Source organism: Lacerta agilis, chromosome 5 (genome assembly GCF_009819535.1).
Source record: "Lacerta agilis isolate rLacAgi1 chromosome 5, rLacAgi1.pri, whole genome shotgun sequence".
In the NCBI taxonomy this organism is placed as follows: domain Eukaryota; kingdom Metazoa; phylum Chordata; class Lepidosauria; order Squamata; family Lacertidae; genus Lacerta; species Lacerta agilis.
In genome coordinates this window covers 94,278,525-94,299,252 of record NC_046316.1, presented here as the reverse complement: position 1 = coordinate 94,299,252, position 20,728 = coordinate 94,278,525, and the positions used below count along the sequence as shown (strand labels likewise).

The 20,728-nt window shown below is 46.6% G+C and overlaps 1 protein-coding gene across 1 annotated transcript in view; it reads right to left on the bottom strand.

Moving 5' to 3' along the window:
• The window catches only part of IL1RAP (interleukin 1 receptor accessory protein), an 86,303-nt gene that overhangs the window by 48,869 nt on the left and 16,706 nt on the right, over positions 1 to 20,728 (bottom strand). The window contains 1 exon segment of the mRNA XM_033150930.1: positions 7,824 to 7,891. Within this exon segment, the coding sequence (XP_033006821.1) occupies positions 7,824 to 7,890 (67 nt within the window). The 5' untranslated portion in view covers position 7,891.

Genomic DNA, 20,728 nt, shown 5'->3' with positions numbered 1-20,728 from the left:
TATAAAACAGGCATATGTCCAGGGGGGGGGGGGGAGAGGAGGCAACAAAATGGTCGAAAAAGATGTATGTGAAAAAATATTCTGCACACTTTCCTGGGCAGAAACCTTGCTGAATGCTGCTTTGAATCCAATTCCTCCTTCCTTCCATTCTGAAAACAGCCCCATCCTCAGATTTGCACTGCTGAACTGATTTTCCAATCTGCAAAAATAACCTAGCACCCCCAGATTGCTATATTCATGCAAGAACCTTTTGGTGAAGGACTTTGTCCAAACATCTCCTAGAAATCGGCATAAGGACAGATTGCGGGCTTGGACCCTGTGGAACGGCAGGAATTGTTCCGAGATCCGGCAAGATTGCAGTCACTGGCAACTGGAGCATGTGTATATTTAATTCCACATCTAATTTACCGTGGCCGAATGTTGTCTGTCACACTCGGGGAGCATATTTATGCATTCGTCTGGCCTGTCTCTCCCTCCGGGATTCTCAATTTACATGTTAATAAGTTTTATCTCGCAGAGGTATGGATCTGGGGCACAATGCCATTCACAGAGCTCCCAATTCAGAATAGCGCAGGGTCTAATCTTGTTACCAAATGGGAGAGCTGAAGCAGGATTCAGAGAAGCATAGAATCATGCCCATTATGGAAAATAAAAGTCCGTGCAGTTCTTTACTCTGTCCTGAATCTCCCAACTGTTGGGTGTTTCGTTGTGGATGCCCACAAACTCTACAGTTATAGGTGGGGGGCATTTTTCTGCCGGCTTTCTCCACACCATGTATAATCCTACATTTTTCTATTTTCATTCAGATCTAGATGTGATGGGCCCTTGGCAGTTCAATCCTGGCATACTCAAGTCACAAAATAGAGATATGGTCAGCCTACAGCAACTTCTGCGTCAGAATTTTACTTATTTCTAAGAATAAAATGCCACAAAGAGGGATAAGCTCAGTCAGTAGAGCACGAGACGCTTAACCTCAGAGTCATGGGTTCAAGCCATGGGGCAAAGATTCCTGCGTTGCAGCGGGTTGGACTAGATGACCCTCGTGGCCCCCTCCAGCTTTTATGATACGGTGGAACGTTTCTGTCTGTCAAGTTACAGTCTTAACTTTTTCCGACTGAGAGGTGATCATAGATTTGTGGAGTTCGAAAGAACCCCCAAGGGGAATCTAGTCCAACCCCCTGCAATCTCAACTAAAGCATCCATGACAGAAGGCCAGCCAACCTCTGCTTAAAGCCCTCCAAGGAAGGAGAGTCCAACACTTTCTGAGAAAGCTCCTTGCTCCATCTACAGGGATTTTAAGATGGCTACCATATCAGAGCACACCTGGAACACTGCGGCCAGTTCTGGGCACCACAATTTAAGAAGGATATTGACAAGCTGGAAGCTGTGCAGAGTGTGTGTCTACGAAAAATTGTACACATGATCGTGGGATGTGAAACACAGGAGCAGTCAAACACAACATTGCTAGCGTGGACATAGAAGGGGAACTCTAGGCCAGCCAGTCGGAACTTGCTGTTTCTCCTGGGCTGGGATGGTGTGTGGTCTCACTGGGCAGGTAAACACAAAACCACAGGGACCAGACTCCATCTTCCTCTATTTTTGTACCACGCTCTCAAAGAAGCGAGATTGCTAGGATGCTCTCACAAAGGGACTGTTTTTCCCTTATGGAACACTCTCCTGAATAAATGTAGCTTTTACTAAGTTTAGGTCTGCCGTCTGGGATCCCAATTGTGAACAGATGGTTTTTCATGAGTAAACGCTTTTATACTTTTATAGAAGACTGTGTAATGTCTTATTTTTGAGAGGGATTAATGGGGAAATACCAGGACATTTATTACAGAGGTTTTAACGAACCTGAGCAAGCTTTCTGCTGTGTGTGTGTGTTTAAAGGGGAATGAGAACTCTTGCTAATTTCTGGGACTTGTAACACACAAGTTGGAATAGGATATCTTAAAACAATATATCCTCTCCTGCATCCCAAAACATTCCCACACAGAGGAGGGCCACCAAGATGACCAAGGGTCTAGAAACGGGCCTGATGAGGAACAGTTGAAGGATCTGCATATGGAAAAGAGGAGACTGGGGGGGAGCTATGAGAGCCATCTTCAAATATCTCAAGGGATGTCACATGGAAGATGGGGAAGGCTTGCTTTCTCCTGCTCTGGAGGGTAGGACTGTCAGATTGATGCCCGAACTTGGCCATCTCATTTCAGCATCATCTGTTCTTGCTGAAAGCATCACTGGGGAATTAAGCATTTCAATGGCTGAGATGCCTCAGGTGGGCTCCTCTCTACTGCCCTTATTAATGTGAAATCTGCACAAGGTGGTGGTTTCTGTTAGCCAACTCGGACGTGCAAATGTTCTGTGGAAGGCGGGACAGCTAAAGCTACATCTGTCAGAATCAGTCGTCTCTTTGAGGGCTGTGCGTCACCTCGACTTCATGCATTGCTGAGTCATGAAGAGGAGCCATTTCTTCCTTCCTTCCTTCCTCCCTGGGCAGGCAGCCACAGTGGTTAAACACCCGCTCTGTGTTAACGGAAAACGGAGCCGGGTTTCTCCTTGGCGCTGGGCCAAGGCCAGCTCCAAGCCAACGGGCGCTTTCTTGCCTCTTTGCTCGAGATTAAAGAGGCTGCTAGATGCGGCCTCCTCACATCTGCAAGACTCCTTTCTTTTTAAATTGAGAGTGCTGGGATTCTTGTGAGGCTGAGCTGTAGGAATCTGGGGAAATTATAGCTTTACGTATGTTTTATTGGGCTGGGGTCCTTTGTGTAAGTGTCGTGATACTATACAAAAATCTATGTTGTTGTTCTTCTTCCTCTTTGGCAATCCCTCGTAGCCGAGTAAGAATGTCTTCCATGAACACGGTTTTAACAATGAGTCCGTTAAGTGACTGTGGAGGCCAATTCTGGATCCACACGTCTTTCCCACATTGGGGACATTGGATCCCAGGCGGGAGTTGATCATGGCGTGGATGTGCCTTCCTCTTAGCACGTTTCTCCCTTGCGTCCTGAGTTCGAGTGTCTTCAAAGCCCATTGTTGTTGTTCAGTCGTTCAGTCGTGTCCGACTCTTCGTGACCCCATGGACCAGAGCACGCCAGGCACGCCTATCCTTCACTGCCTCTCGCAGTTTGGCCAAACTCATGTTAGTAGCTTCGAGAACACTGTCCAACCATCTCATCCTCTGTCGTCCCCTTCTCCTTGTCCCCTCCATCTTTCCCAACATCAGGGTCTTTTCTAGGGAGTCTTCTCTTCTCATGAGGTGGCCAAAGTACTGGAGCCTCAACTTCAGGATCTGTCCTTCTAGTGAGCATTCAGGGCTGATTTCTTTGAGAATGGATAGGTTTGATCTTCTTGCAGTCCATGGGACTCTCAAGAGTCTCCTCCAGCACCATAATTCAAAAGCATCAATTCTTCGGCGATCAGCCTTCTTGATGGTCCAGCTCTCACTTCCGTACATTACTACTGGGAAAACCATAGCTTTAACTATACGGACCTTTGTCGGCAGGGTGATGTCTTTGCTTTTTAAGATGCTGTCTAGGTTTGTCATTGCTTTTTCTCCCAAGAAGCAGGCGTCTTCTAATTTCGTGACTGCTGTCACCATCTGCAGTGATCATGGAACCCAAGAAGTGAAATCTCTCACTGCCTCCATTTCTTCCCCTTCTATTTGCCAGGAGGTGATGGGACCAGTGGCCATGATCTTAGTTTTTTTGATGTTGAGCTTCAGACCATATCTTGCGCTTTCCTCTTTCACCCTCATTAAAAGGTTCTTTAATTCCTCCTCACTTTCTGCCATCAAGGTAGTATCATCAGCATATCTGAGGTTGTTGATATTTTTTCCGGCAATCTTAATTCCGGTTTGGGATTCATCCAGTCCAGCCTTTCGCATGATGAATTCTGCATATAAGTTAAATAAGCAGGGAGACAATATACAGCCTTGTCGTACTCCTTTCCCAATTTTGAACCAATCAGTTGTTCCATATCCAGTTCTAACTGTAGCTTCTTGTCCCACATACAGATTTCTCAGGAGACAAATGAGGTGATCCGGCACTCCCATTTCTTTAAGAACTTGTCAAAGCCCATTACACCTTTGATAAAGGCTGTTCTCCGACTGGAGCACTCGCAGGCCAGTATTTCCCAATTGTTGGTGTTTATACTACATTTTTAAAAGATTTTCCTTAAGACAGTCTTTCAACCTCTTTTGTTGACCACCAGCATTACACTTTCCCTTTTTGAGTTTGAAATAGAGTAGTTGCTTTGGATGTCGATAACAGAACAGACTGAGGAAATAAGAGAAGTTCTGAGGAAAGAAGGACAAGGACTAACTCACAGAACCACAGACCCCGAAGGAACATCTAGTCCAACCCTTGTGATGCAGAATTCGCAACCAAAGCATCCCTGACAGATGGCTATCCAGCCTCTGCTTAAAAAACTACCTTCTGGGGGAGACCGTCCCACTGTCAAACAGCTCAGAAGGTTCCTCCTGGTGCTTAGTTGGAATTTCTTCCTTGCAACTTGAATCCACACGTATTAAGGCAGGCATCTTGGAGTTGGAAGGGACCCAAGGGTCATCTAGTCCAACCCCCTGCAATGCAGGAATCACAGCTGAAGAATCCATGACAGATGGCCATCCAACCTCTGCTTAAAAGCAAAGGAGAGACCACCACCTTCCGAGGGAGTCCATTCCGCTGTCGAGCGGCTCTCGCTGTCAGAAAGTTCTTCCTAAGGTTCAGTTTGAATCTCCTTTGTTGTAACTTGAAGCCATGGGTTCGAGTCCTGCCTCCGGCAGCCGGAGCGGAGAAAACAAGCTTGCTCTCATCTTCCATGTGACAGCCTTTTAGATATTTTAAGATGGCTATCAAATCTCCTCTTGGACCTCTCTTCTCCAGGCTAAACATACCCAGTTCCAGTTACAGGTAGGTAGCCGTGTTGGTCTGCCATAGTCGGGGGGGAAAAAAAATTCCCTTCCAGTAGCACCTTAAAGAACAACTAAGTTTGTCTTGGTATGAGCTTTCGTGTGCATGCAGACTTCTTCAGATACACTGAAACAGAAGTCACCAGACCCTTATATATAGTGAGAGGGTGGGGGAGGGGTATGACTCAGAAGGGGGTGGGAGATTGGCTGATGGGTGTGGTAAACCTGTTGACAACTGTTAATGACTGCAATTGGCCTTGCAGGAAAAAGCAAGGGATGAGATGGCTAAAGATAGCTTTGTCATCTATAATGAGATAAGAATCCAATGTCTCTATTCAGACCAGGTCTCTCCATGGTTTTAAGTTTGGTGATCAAGTTGCAATTCAGCAACTTCTCTTTCTCAAACTTTCTCTTTCTCAAAGCTATTTTTAGCCATCTCACCCCTTGCTTTTTCCTGCAAGGCCAAGGAAGGAATTGTTCCCATAGGTAAAGGTAAAGGGACCCCTGACCATTAGGTCCAATCGTGGACGACTCTGGGGTTGCGGCACTCATCTCGCTTTACTGGCCGAGGGAGCCAGTGTACAGCTTCCGGGTCATGTGGGCCAGCATGACAAAGCCGTTCTGGCTTCCTGCTGGAGCGGTACTATTTATCTACTTGCCCTTTGACGTGCTTTCGGATTGCTAGGTGGGCAGCAGCTGGGACCGAGCAATGGGAGCTCACCCCGTCACAGGGATTCGAACCGCTGACCTCTGATCAGCAAGCCCTAGGCTCGTGGTTTAACCCCACAGCGCCACACGCGTCCTTATTGTTCACATAGTGCAGAGTTAAACTGCGGAACTCACTTCTGCAGGGGGCAGGGATGGCCACCCTCTTGGACAGCTTTAAAAGGGCCCTTAGGAAAATTCGTGGAAAAGGAGAGGGCTCTCAATGGCTACTAGCCTGGATGGCTCTGTTTCTGCCTCTGCAGCTGGAGGCAGCAATGCTTCTGAATCTCGGTTTCTGGAAACCGCAGGAGGAGAGAGTTGCTCTTTTCCTTGGAGATGCTTCGCAGAATGGGCATCTGGTTGGCCACTGTGAGAGCAGGATGCCGGACTAGATGAGCCATTGACCTACTCCGGTATGTTTTTCTTGTGTTTTCTTGTGGGCCCAAATATCTGTCATCCACTTCCCTGCCCCCAACACCATTTAAGTGGTCCATTATTAATCCTCAGCTCAGTGGCCAACAGGAAGAACAAGATAAGCAGAGGCGAGGACTCCTCACCCAGGAATCCCAACTCGGGATGGAGCAGAACTTTGATTCAGTACGCATTTGAATTTGCACTTTCTGAAACAACATGGGAACCAAAACACATACTGCCTTGCACTGCAGTCGAAATAAATAAATAGAATTAAAAAATTGACCGTAGCACCTTAGAGGCCAACTAAATTTCTTCTGAGTATAAGCTTTCGTGTGCATGCACACTTCTTCACGCACACGAAAGCCTTATACCCAGAACAAACTTTATTTATTTATTTTGACTGCATCAGACCAACACGGCTACCTAGCTGAATCTTGCAATTGCAGGGCACTGAACAAGACGACCCTTGGGGTCCCTTCTAACTCTACAGCTCTATGATGCTATCCTTAGAATTCCGCACTTACCTGAATTTTGCAATGCAGTTCCCTAAACAGCATTTTAATAATGCACATTTTTGGGGGGGGGAGTGTGCATAGAAATGAAGATGATCATAAAAAGAACATGCAGAAATTGCTTGCAAATACATTAGTCAAGACCATGTGCAAATATATGTTTAAATAAGAAAAATTCACACTAATATGCCAATGATTTTTATTTTATTTTTAAATGCAAATTGTTGCAAAATGTGGAGAATGAATGAATTTAGGACTAAAATGCCAATGATTTTTTATTTTAATTGCAATCGTTGCAAAATGTGGAGAATGAATGAATTTAGGACTAAAATGCCAATGATTTATTTATTTTAATTGCAAATTGTTGCAAAATGTGGAGAATGAATGACTTTAGGACTAAAATGCCAATGATTTTTTTATTTTAATTGCAAATTGTTGCAAATGTGGAGAATGAATGAATTTAGGACCGGAAAATGGTGAAAGAGAGAGAGAGCCCAAACTGACAGGACCTGCCATCCCTAATCCATGGTGCAGCAAAACTCTGCCACAGATGATCACACCACGAGGAGAGCAAAGAGAAGACAAGTCCACTTCTCTCGGACTCCCAGAGACCCACCAGTAGGAAGCTGGAATAACTCAGGGCCTGGGTAGCTTGGGAATCCCCAGAGTCGATTCCTCCTGACTGTGACAAATGGGCCTGTCAGCGGCTCTGGCTAATTGCATGCCAACGTGTTCATCTTGCTCTGCTCTGGCTCATCTGCTTCCCATCAAGGGAGCCCTTTGCCCAAACCACCGCCCCGCCTCTGCAAAAGAGGAGGGGGGAACCTCGCCTTGCGGGAAGGGGAGGGGGGGCTGCACCTCTCAGTTAGGCTGCACTCGGCTTCCGTCCTGGGCTCCGCGTTTGCACACTCGGCGCCCTCCCGGCCTTTAGCAATGGGGGGTGGGGATGCTTCTCTGCATCACGGTGGGACAGCCTGGGTCCTTTGCCTCTGTCCACGCTCAGAGGAGCATCTCTTTGGATCCCAGATGCCAGGCACCTCAACCATAGCTGCCAACTTTTCCCTTTTTGTGGAGCTTTTTTTTGGGGGGGGGGTTGGCAAAAGCTGTTGAGCTTCTTTGGGGGGGGGGGGTAGATCGACCAGGATCAGCCATGGACGCCACAAATCGGCAGATCACAAACGACCAGTTGGACATGCCTGCCAGATGTTTATTTTGCATTGTCCAGGGAAGCACCGCCTGTGTCTTCCTGCCCAAGGTCAAAGTGGGACGGGGTCACTCACCAGAGGGGCTGCCAAGGTCAACGGCGCAGAGCCAGAGAGCTACCAGCAGGAGGCAGCGGACTTTCATCCTGCAGGGACAGAATAATAATAATAATAATAATAATATTTATATTATTTGTACCCCCGCCCATCCTGGCTGGATTTCCCCAGCCACTCTGGGAGGCTTCCAACAAAAATCAAATACATTAAAATATCACACATTAAAAGCTTCCCTAAACAGGGCTGCCTTCAGATGTCCTCTAAATGTCTGGTAGTTGTCTATCTCTTGGACATCTTAAGGGAGTTCCACAGGGCGGGCACCACTACACGAGAAGGCCCTCTGCCTGGTTCCCTGTAACTTGGCTTCTCGCAGGGAGGGAACCGCCAGAAGGCCCTCGGAGCTGGACCACCGTGTCCGGGCTGAACGATGGGGGTGGATACGCTCCTTCAGGTATACTGGACCGAGGACGTTTAGGGCTTTCAAGGTCTCCACCAACACTTTTGAATTGTGCTTGGAAACGTACTGGGAGCCAATGTAGATCTCTCAGGACCAGTGTTATGTGGTCCCGGCGGCCACTCCCAGTCAACCAGTCTAGCGCCGCATTTCTGGATTAATTGCAGTTTCGGGTCACCTTCAAAGGCAGCCCCACGTAGAGGCCATTGCAGTAGTCCAAGTAGGAGATAACCAGAGCATGTACCACTCTGGTGAAACAATCTGTGGGCAGGCAGGGTCTCAGCCTGTGTACCAGATGGAGCTGGTGGACAGCTGCCCTGGACACAGAATTGACCTGCGTCTCCATGGACAGCTGTGAGTCCAAAATGACTCCCAGGCTGCGCACCTGGTCCTTCAGGAGCACAGTTACCCCATTCAGGACCAGGGAGTCCCCCACACCCACCCGCCCCCTGTCTCCCAAAAACAGTACTTCTGTCTTGTTAGCATTCAACCTCAATCTGTTAGCCGCCCATCCATCCTCCAACCGCCTCCAGACACTCACACAGGACCTTCACCACCTTCACTGGTTCTGATTTGTTTTTTTATATATAAGAATTTATTGGTTTTACAACAAACAACAAACAAATACAACACCCACATTAACCCAACACCAACTGAAAGTAAACAGATACACAAACACCAATAATTCTTCTTCTTATGCTGTACAAAAAAAAATTTCTTGTCGAATCTTGGTACAGACTTCCCCTGCCTTTTCGCCTTCGGTTCCAATACCAATTATTACTTTAATAACCTCTTATGCCATCATAATCTTTAAAAAATCAAAAATCTAAAAGTTAAAATCTAAAGCTTCTTTCTAACAAATCTGTTTCATAATAAACAATATTTTCCCATTCTTAACTTAACATAAATCAAATCATGTTATAGCTTCATGTGTAATTCCACACAAGATTCTAGTTCTATCCACTTATTTTCAACATAAATCGTAACAAGTATCTTTCGTTAACTATAACTGCTGTTCATGACATAAATTTAAAATACCTCTTTTCTTTCTCTAAAACTTAAAGTCTTGACACACCAGTTTCAGGTTACCATAATACATCCCTTTTCCTTTATACCTTAATACTGTTCACCCTATCCCCCCTTCTGTCCATTTTCTTTGGTCGTCCCTGCTCCCGAGCTGCTCCTCGAAGTGTCCTTTTTCTTTGCATGTCACAGCTCAGACTAAATCCACAGTAATCCTTGCATAGAACGTCAGGGTGCGTACCTTTACTCCAGCCCTCTCGGTTCATCATCACCATTCTTCTTTTATTTCTAAACATAAACGTAAAGTTCTCACCTTCACTCCCAAGCTCTCACCTCGGGAGTTAGATATAACAATTTTTCTCCGTCCTGGGTCGGCCACCCCCAAGGGACGATCCATTACTCCGGAGTCGCCATATCTTTTCATCCTGTTGTTCAATCAGTCCCTTCAGTTCAGTGCCGAGGTTCTCCTCCAATACAGCCATTTCCTGTACAGTCTCCTCTGTGGGGTATAACTTTTCTGACATATGACAGTTCAATATTTCCAATTTTCGGTTGAGCAGTTCCAGTCTCAGTAAAATAATCCTTTCTTCATGGGTCATTTCGCAGTTCGTAACCAAGCCAAAAACAAAGCCAAGCATGGCAGAAGCGGGCATAGGTGTCAAATTGCAGTTTCGGTTCTCAGACTTCTCCATCTTAATACCAGTAACTTTCCATTCAGTCAAAGTCCTTCACGGCCATTTTCCCTGAATCCAGGGCGCAAGACACTGGTTCTGATTTGAAAGAGAGGTAGAGCTGGGTATCATCCGCATACTGATGGACACCCAGCCCAAACCCCCTGATGATCTCCCAGCGGCTTCATATAGATATTAAAAAGCATGGGGGGAGGACAGAACCCTGAGGCACCCCACAAGTGAGAGCCCAGGGGTCTGAACACTCATCCCCCCCCACCACTTTCTGGACAGGGCCAAGGAGGAAGGAGCGGAACCACTGCATAACAGTGCCCCCAAAAACAACCACAGGGGACAGAATGGGTATTTTGGCTGTTTTGTTGCCCATGATGAAGATTTATTTATAGCCCACATTTCCCCCTGACAGGACTCAAGGCAGCTGACACATAAAAACAAGAACCACTAAAAACATAGAAAAACCGATCATTAAAATACAATTCAGCATTGATGGAGTTAAAACCTATATACCAGGCACCCCCCAGCTGTTTTGGGACTACAACTCCCATCATCCCTAGCTAACAGCACAAGTGATCGGGGATGATGGGAATTGTAGTCCCAAAACAGCCGGAGGGCCGAGTTTGGGGGATGAATGCTATATACCATCTCTTTTAAAACATAGCAATAATTATAAAAACAACACTACCACCCCCCATTGGTTTTTCTTTAAATAGTGTATTTGTAAAGCGGCATCAATGCACCTGGTGTCGTCTAAAGGCAAGGCAAGCAGGTGCCAACAATTTAAAAATCATGATTAAAAACAGTTAAAACAGAAAAATCCCTATCCAGGAATGGCCACAGCTGAGACACCAGACAAAGCTGATAAAAGGCACTTCTAGTCACAGTGGAGGCCACCTGAGCTTCAAGTGACAATGATGGCTGCATTAGAACGTCAGAAAAGCCTGCTGGATCAGGCCCATGGCCCATCTAGTTCACAATGGCCAACCAGATGCCTGTGAGAAACCAGCATGCAACAGCAACACTCTACTCTCCTGTGGTTTCCACAAACTTTCATTTTTTAAAAAAAAATTACTGTATTTAATTTATTGAATTTTAACCTTCTCTTCTCCAGGCTAAACATACCCAGCTCCCTAAGCCGTTCCTCATAAGGCATCGTTTCCAGGCCTTTGACCATTTTGGTTGCCCTCCTCTGGACACGTTCCAGCTTGTCAGTATCCTTCTTGCACTGTGGTGCCCAGAACTGGACACAGTATTCCAGGTGAGGTCTGACCAGAGCGGAATACAGTGGTACTATTACTTCCCTTGATCTAGATGCTATACTCCTATTGATGCAGCCCAGAATTGCATTGGCTTTTTAGCTGCTGCATCACACTGTTGACTCGTGTCAAGTTGATGGTCTACCAAGACTCCTAGATCCTTTTCACATGTACTGCTCTCAAGCCAGGCGTCACCCATCCTGTATTTGTGCCTTTCATTATTTTTTTTGCCCAAGTGTAGTACTTTACATTTCTCCCTGTTAAAATTCATCTTGTTTGCTTTTCATGCACCTTTTGCTTGCTATTCCCAGTTGGTGAGTCTCCTCCAGGAATAATTGCAGAGAGGGAGACTGAGGTCCCTTTTCTGCAACCCCTCCCTGACCCCCCAAAGGCTCAAGGGACAACCTCTCGACGTCCTGCACCTCCTTCCCAGAATAAGCAATTCTCTCGCGGTGGCTGCTGCTGGCTGGCCTGGCATGCCTTGAGATGTTTTCATGAGCCTGGGCTCTCCCTGGGGCCTCCAGATCATTAAGGAAGGAAAACAATTAGAGGAGCCAAGGCAAACTTCGTCAAGCGCCTCCGCTGCGGAACGCACCTCTGCCTCCAAAAGTGTTCAAAGGCAAAGCGAAGAAGCAAAACCCGGTGTGGCAATGCACACAGGTCGGCTGGCAGCTAGGAGGCCTAAAACCCCTTCATTAATTAGGACCCAACGACCCAAGACGTCAATCCTGCCCAGAGCCGCTTCTCAGTACCAAACCAGAAGCGATGGGTCCAGCCACATTTGTTTAAACATCACCAGGGCAGGGTGATGTTTAAGCAAAGACATCACCTTGCCGACAAAGGTCCGTATAGTTAAAGCTATGGTTTTCCCAGTAGTAATGTACGGAAGTGAGAGCTGGACCATAAAGAAGGCTGATCGCCGTAGAATTGATGCTTTTGAATTATGGTGCTTGGAGGAGACTCTTGAGAGTCCCATGGACTGCAAGAAGATCAAACCTATCCATTCTCAAAGAAATCAGCCCTGAGTACTCACTAGAAGGACAGATCCTGAAGTTGAGGCTCCAGTACTTTGGCCACCTCATGAGAAGAGAAGAATCCCTAGAAAAGACCCTGATGTTGGGAAAGATGGAGGGCACAAGGAGAAGGGGACGACAGAGGATGAGATGGTTGGACAGTGTTCTCGAAGCTACTAACATGAGTTTGGCCAAACTGCGGGAGGCAGTGAAGGATAGGCGTGCCTGGCGTGCTCTGGTCCATGGGGTCACAAAGAGTCGGACACGACTGAACGACTGAACAACAACAACAACAACAGGGCAGGGTGGATTTGATTTAAATCAAACTGATGTAACAGCAGTAGAATGTGGAATTATTTATGATAAGTATGGTTTGTTCAGTCGTTTTGTCGTTTCCGACTATTCGTGACCCCATGGACCAGAGCACGCCAGGCACGCCTATCCTTCACTGCTTCTCGCAGTTTGGCCAAACTCATGTTAGTAGCTTTGAGAACACTGTCCAAGATAAGTATGGTTACCGGTATTTAACAGATGGATAATGGGAAAAGATGCAGTAAATTCTTAAACATGGAACCCGTGGAGGGAGGGAAGGAGGTTCGAAGGTTTAAAAGAACCTTGTATTTTAATGTTTGAAATGGTTATGTTAAAATGTATAAAATTATTTAAAAAAACCAATAAAAATTGTATTTTAAAATAAATAAAATAAAGCATGTGCAGAAACCGCCTTCTTGACTGCTGGACCCATTCTTGGTCTCGTCTGCTCCATCTGCCAGAGCCTGTCTTTGCATGCCTGTACCTACCTCACCTCACTGAGGGTTTGAGGTATATCGGCTCCCCTCACCTGGCCTAGTTGGCCAGTTGAAGCCATTCCTGGGATACGGCCGCTGTCACCTGCTGACAGCTTCTAGGAGCCAAAGGTGAGAGCTGAGTGCAGGATGGGGACCAAAGGTAAACAAGCTACCCCAGAAGGAGCACAATGTGTCCTGTATCAGAGGTAACAACCCATACATCCAGGTAGGAAGCAAATGCATAAATCAATATATCTGTATCTGTATCTATATCTATGTTAAACATTCTGTGATGAAGCTATTGTCTTCATTTGCCCCTTCATTCGTTAAGATGAAGCTCCCTCAGCACGGCCACAGTCATACCACGGGTTGCACTCACTAAGGGATATGAACCCGGAAGTACCGGAATGGGTTACTTCCAGGTTTTGGCACTTCGCACATGCGCAAAAGCAGCAAATCGCAACCCACGCATGCGCAGACACAGCGCTGCGGGTTACGGACGCTGTGGGTTGCGAACGCGCCTCCAGCATGGATCGCATTCGCAACTCAAGCGTCCACTGTACTCACAACTAATGGGTTAGACTAAGCACCTTTGATAAAGACCATGTCAAGATCCTTAGTCACTCTCTGCTTCCATTTGCCAAGGATTTTTCTGTCACCTCTTTGGTAGTCCTTCCTGAAGTGTCACCACTGAGTTGTCCCCTGGGCAAGGCTGAACAGCAACCTGCCACTCAACCACTGTAGCCCTAGCAACGAGAGCCAAATGCCGTGGCAACCAGCCGTCACCCCAAATACAGATGATCTCTTTTCATTTTGCTTTAAGCACCTACGACTGACCTGAAGGCTCCGAAGCAAACTGCAAATGGCAGACTCAAGGACCCAACCGAACAGACCAAACCGTTTTGCGCCTTTGCTGTTATCAATTATTATACTTGTTTATCTCCTGCAATTTCCCCCACGCAAGGACTCAAGGTGGCTCAGACAAGTTAAGACAATGCAGATAAAATACGAAAAGCGAAAAACACATGTTTGATTTTATACCAATATTATGTATCTGATGTTAGCCACCCTGAGCCCGACTTTGGCCGGGGAGGGTGGGATATAAATAAAAATTTATTATTATTATTATATTACTTGTTATTATTCCTTTGTAAAAATATGAAATAACGTAAAACCATTTGGGGGGGGAATCAATGGGGGGTTGACCAGAAATTTTCTGCACCGGGTACCACCTGACCTTCCCATGCCTTGGGGGGGGGGACAATTTTTTTTTTTTTTTTTTTTTTGTCTGGCTCCTTTCTTTCTTTCTTTCTTTTTTTTTTTATAAGATTTTATTATTTTCTATTAAGACAAAGGGAAAACATAACATAAACAACAACATTCACAATATAAAAATACAAAATACAATACATAAACACAACACAAAAACATAATCGAACAATCACAATAAAAAGAAACATATACAAACCTTTAAACTAACATTTATCCTCTTACTTTCCTTGTTTCTATCTTCTCTATTTTGAGGGACTTCCCCCATTCCCTCCACTGTCTTCAAAATCATATATATCTTCAAGGTAGCTTTGTATCTTGTTCTATTCACATTAACTCAATTTTTAATACACTTTACTTTGCTTAATCATATCTTAACTTTAACACCAAATCTTAACAATTCCTAACAATTAAATTTTTCACAAAAATATCTTACCAACTTTTATCTAACATATATCTACTAAAGCCGCTATTCTATTTAATTCTGCTCAGATATTCAATTTACTGTTTTGACTAAATAATCCTTAAATTTCTTCCAATCCCTTGACACCTTCTCCTCCCTCTGGTCCCGGATTCTGGCGGTCAGTTCTGCGAGTTCCATATTCCATCATCTTCATCTGCCATTCTTCCACCGTTGGTATCTCTTCGCCTTTCCATGTTCTTGCCAATAAGATTCTAGCTGCTGTTGTGGCATACATAAAAAACACTCTATCCTGACTGGGTATCTCTTCATTGGTTATGCTCAGGAGAAATGCCTCTGGTTTCTTACAAAAGGTAACCTTCATTACCTTCTTGAGTTCGTTATAAATCTTATCCCTGCACAATTTTTTTTTGCACCTGGGTACCAATTTACCTTGCTACACCCCTGACAACAGGAGGGGAGAGATGTTCTCGATCTCAAATCTTGCCTGCAGGTTTCCCATTGGGGCATCCGGTTGGCCCCTGTGAGAACAGGAGGCTGGACTAGGTGGTTCCCCTTTGGCCTGATCCGGCAGGCTCTCCTTGCATTCTTATCTGATTCAAACACACTTGCAAGGGCCTTCTGGAGATGGGGAGATAAGAACTCTGCAACGTGAACTGACCTGTTATTGCGGTGCAGACTGGCCGCTTGGCTTTCTCTGGAGATTGCAGGCATGCCCACCTCACGATCCACCAAGGCAAGGGCGCCGACTTGCCCCCCCCCCCACATTGCGGGGGCTCATCACGTGATGTGTCATGCCACACGTCATGTGAGGCATGGCACCCCGGGCCAGGATGCAGGGGCACCCCGCCAGCGTGCTGGGTGGGGAATGGGGAGCATGGATCTGGGCTCCACAATCAGCACTGGTGGAAGATGGTGGGTGTGGGGGGCACATCGCCCCAGATGTCGTCCCTGGGGGGGGGTGACATTCGGCGTGCCGCCTGCCTGCGACTCGGACTCCCACACCTACCACAAGCAAAGTGGCAAAGGGGCGTGAGCCACCGGGGGAAGGGGGAGCTTCTGTGCCACTTTGCTCACGATAGACGTGGATGGGCGGGTCGCCGAATGCCACTCCCTTTAGGAAAAGAGATTAATAGACAAGATTAAAAAAAAACTGTTCCTATATGCAACAACAGCAGCAAGAATGTTATTGGCACAGAATTGGAAGCAAGAAGAATTACCGACAATGGAGGAATGGCAGACAAAATTAATGGACTGCAGAATTGGAAAAGATGACAGGAAGAGTTTGAAACCGGCGGGACCAGGAATTCCTGTAGGATTGGACTAAGTTTGAGAAATACTCGAAAGACAATTGTAAACAACTAATCACGCTAATAGGGTTACAAGAAGTTTTGCGAGGTTAAATTTAGGAAATATTATGGAAACGAACTTGGATGGTAACAATTAATTGTTGTAATAAAAAAGAATAGTGATGTTGGAAATACAATTAAGAAATTATAAAATTTGAAAATCCCGAGAAGCGGTTGAGGGAAGTCAAAATTTGCATAAGAGATGAATAAGAATGGATGTTTAAAAGAATGTATGTAAAATTCAATGAAAAATTATTAAAAAAAGAAAAGAATGCCAACCCCTTTGTGCCGGCGGCAAAGCAGCGCAGCAGCTCCCCCCATGCATGGGAGTCACAGGAGGGCACCCTCTGCGCCCTGTCCCCCTGGGGAGCGTGCCCCTCCCTTGGGAGCCCGCCCTGGGCAGCACGGGTATAAGCTCTGCCAATGGCACTCTGCGCTCAGCCCCTCCTCCCCGCACAATATCAGGCAGGGGGCTGAATACCCCTCACCAAGGCTAATGGAGAGGGCAAATGGTGCATTGCAACATGGTTCAATGCTGTCTACAAAGCCTTCGTTATCCTTGGGAGAGGGAGGCCTCCACCTGTGCTTGGAGTGCAGGTGTGATCAAGGAAAATGCATATAGTTGAGCACTTTTCTCTCTCCCAAAACCTCCTCCTCCTCTGCAGCCTCATCTACGTGGTTCAAGAGCACCTCTAATTATAGGTAAAGTCACACGCAAGACTCTGCGCACTGGGCTACAGGTCACACCAGGGGGCCTATTTTTGTTCTTGTTTTCTTGTGTATTTTGTATTTCCCTATATCAGGGGTCAAGGGACGCGGGTGGCGCTATGGGTTAAACCACAGGGCCTAGGGCTTGCCGATCGGAAGGTTGGCGGTTCAAATCCCCCACATGGGGTGGCTCCCGTTGCTTGGTCCCAGCTCCTGCCCACCTAGCAGTTCGAAAGCACGTCAAAGTACAAGTAGATAAACAGGTACTGCTCCGGTGGGAAGGTAAACGGCGTTTCCGTGCACTGTTCTGGTTCACCAGAAGCGGCTTAGTCATGCTGGCCACATGACCCGGAAGCTGTACTCCGGCTCCCTCGGCCAGTAAAGCGAGGACACGACTGGACCTAACGGTCAGGGGTCCCTTTACCTATATATCAGGGGTCAGCAAAGTTTTTCAGCAGGGGGCCAGTCCACTGTCCCTCAGACCATGTGGTGGGCCGGACTATATTTTGAAAAATAAATAAATGAACGAATTCCTATGCCCCATAAATAACCCACAGATGGTGCAAAGGAATTTAAATTAAAAGCCTTTGCAGATGATTTGGTCTTAACATGAGAAGATCCTCATTCCCAGGGGTGCAGTGAGCCGCTTTGCTGCCCAGGGTGGCAAAGCGGGGGCACCCCTGGGGGCAGGGCACCGCTCCCTAGTACGCGCACACACCGCACGGTTGGAAGGGGTGCCGGCCGCTCGCGCCCACATCTTGGGTTGGCGTGAGAGGCCGGCACCCCTTCCGACCGTGCGCCGGCGGCGGGGCAAGTTTTAAGGCTGCAGTGCAAGTCCACCAAAGATGGCGGGTGCGAGTGGGCGGCACCCTTTCCTTGTGGCATCACAGCAAGTTTTAAGGCTGCAGCGCGGAACAGCAGCACAGACGTGCGCCCCTTGCTCTGCCCCTGCTCATTCCAGTGTCCCTAAAGCACTGGAGGAAATTGAAGAATCTGGACAGTTGGCGGGGTTTAAACTGAATAAAATTAAGACGAAAATGTGGGTTAAAATTATGGTAAAAGATCAAATGGAAGAATTGCAACAAAGATGTGGAATTATGGTGGCCTTAGTTTGCCTACCCATGCCCTAGATTGTAATTTTAGGCTGCAACTGCCCCGAGATCTATGGCTGAAGGGTGGTATACAATTAATGATAATAAAATAACCAAATCCAAGGAACTGGGAGAGGGCAGGGTGGGAAAAATGAGGAAAGCACGGAAAGAGAAAACAATTTACTAAAACAGCTGACAAAAGGCAGGACAGTGAGAGGGAGGGAGGGAGGGAGGAGGTTCGGGATTTAACGGATACTGGAAAAGGTCCTTCAGACCCTCCAGGAAATGTTTTTGCTTTTTACTATCGGGAACTGCAGAAAATAAGGCGATGGGGGGGGGGTGCGGAAATTGGACAATGGAGAAAATTACTGTAGCAGAAGCCATCTGCGTCCATTGAGGGGGAATAGAAAATGTATTCCAGGCTGCCAGATTGCTCTTCCGGGAGCGATTGGTGCCTCTGAACATCAGTTGCCGTTTTATCAGTTTATCGGGACCAGATCAGTGGGACAGAGCCTGCCGTGAGCCCCAGCAAGCAAGGAACAACAAACTACAGCAAACAGACCTGACTGACAAGCAGACAAGCTCCCCGACATAATAGGGCATGGCCTTTCAAGGTCGTGGCGGGAAAATAACTCAGAAGTCCCAGAAATACAAAGTTGCTGCTTTTAACAGGATCTACTTCCTCCTTGCTTCTGTGCTATGCAAAACTTCCCAAGTAAATGGGAAGCGCTTCTGCAGGCCCCTGCAAAAGCTGTTGCAGCAATGGATTTGTTGTTCTTCTTGTTTAGTCGTTTAGTCGTGTCCGACTCTTGGTGATCCCATGGACCAGAGGATGCCAGGCACACCTGTCTTCCACTGCCTCCCGCAGTTTGGTCAGACTCATGCCAGTCGCTTCGAGAACACTGTCCAACCATCTCATCCTCTGTCGTCCCCTTCTCCTTGTGCCCTCCATCTTTCCCAACATCAGGGTCTTTTCCAGGGAGTCTTCTCTTCTCATGAGGTGGCCAAAGTACTGGAGCCTCAACTTCAGGATCTGCCCTTCCAGTGAGCACTCAGGGCTGATTTCTTTAATGATGGATAAGTTTGATCTTTTTGCAGTCCATGGGACTCTCCTCCAGCACCATAATTCAAAAGCATCAATTCTTCGGCAATCAGTCTTCTTTATGGTCCAGCTCTCACTTAAGTTTGTTCTCCAAATAAGTTTGTTCTTGGTATGAGCTTTCGTGTGCATGCACACTTCTTCAGATACGCATGCACACGGAAGCTCATACCAAGAACAAACTTAGTTGGTCTCTAAGGTGCTACTGGAAGGAATACTTTTATTTTTTATTTTGTTTTGACTACGGCAGACCAACACGGCTACCTACCTGAAACTAGTATATTTTATTTATGCAAGAGCACAGCCGGTTATGTCTCGCTGGCTCCAACAGGCAGGGCTCCTGAAAATCCACCTGCCCAGCCCCATGTTATGCAATTCTTTCCCCCACACCAGGAACAGGCCCAGTGCCATCTCCTTTTTGTGATGGATTGCACTTCTTATGAGTTACAGCCCTTCTCTAAACGGTCTATCTGAAAAGCCTTCTGTATGCAGAGCCTAGTGCCAATAAGGACACAGGAATGCTGGCGTGGATGTCCTTCATCAATATGTATTACCTGGAGGGAAGGAACACGCTACAATTGATCCTCCAAGGCCGAAGCTCTTGAGTTTGGTGCCGAACGGCAGAGAACACAGTGCAGAGAAAGCAGCGGGGGGGGGTGGAAACAGGGGGCCGCGATGCCTGGTACGGGCACAGCCGTCTGGGATCCTCTCAAGCTTTCCAGCGAGAGATTCCATTGCTTGGAACTAACTTGGCATACCACTGCCATTTTTCCATAGAATCGTAGAGTTGGGAGGGAGCCCAAAAGTCATCTAGCCCCACCCCCGGTAATGTAGAGAGCACAGCTAAGGGATCCCTGGCAGGTAACATGAAAGATGGAGCAGGTTTGTTTTCTTCCTGCTCTGGAGGGTCCCAAACCAATTGCTTCGAGTTACAAGAAAGGAGATTCTAAACATTAGGAAGACTTTTTTGACAGTACAGCGGTGCCTTGGTTCTCAGACTTAATCCATTCCGCAAGTCCGTTCCAAAACCAAAGCGTTCCAAAACTAAGTCGCACTGCTTTCCCATAGAAAGTAATGCAAAATGATTAATCCGTTCAAGACTTTTAAAAACAACCCCTAAAGCAGCAATTTAACATGAATTTTACTATCTAATGAGACCATTGATCCATAAATGAAAACAATCAACAATGTACTGCAGTCACACAATTAATCAGTAGCTGAACTGGGTTCCACACAGTCACAAAAGCAAAACGAGAAAGAGCCGCAAAAACACAAAATAAATAGCAAAAACAGACAGACTTCAGCGTAACACTCAAAGCGGAAGTGTGGCACTCAAAACGGAAGCATAACACTCAAAACAGCATGTTTGGCTTCCAAAAAAAGTTCACAAACCGGAACACACACTTCTGGGTTTGCAGTGTTTGTGAAATAACTTGGAGTCAAGTGTGGATTTCATGCTCTTTATTCAGCTCATTGTAGTGAGGAATGGAAGTTCTCCCAAAACATCTGCTTTATATACATTATTTACACAATGGGCCCCACGTGATTGGCTAATTCCGGGATTCTCCTGTAGGCCAATCAAGTTGCGGATTCACTTCCACCTGGAGCTGGATTGGGTGGCTCCAATCAGACTGCTGCATTCTGGATCCTATTGTTCTAGGACCAATCAGACTGGTGCATTTTGGATCCTATTCAACTCAGTACATAACAGTTTGGGTTCCAAGTTGTTTGAGTATCAAGGCGTTTGAAAACCAATGTACCACTGTAGA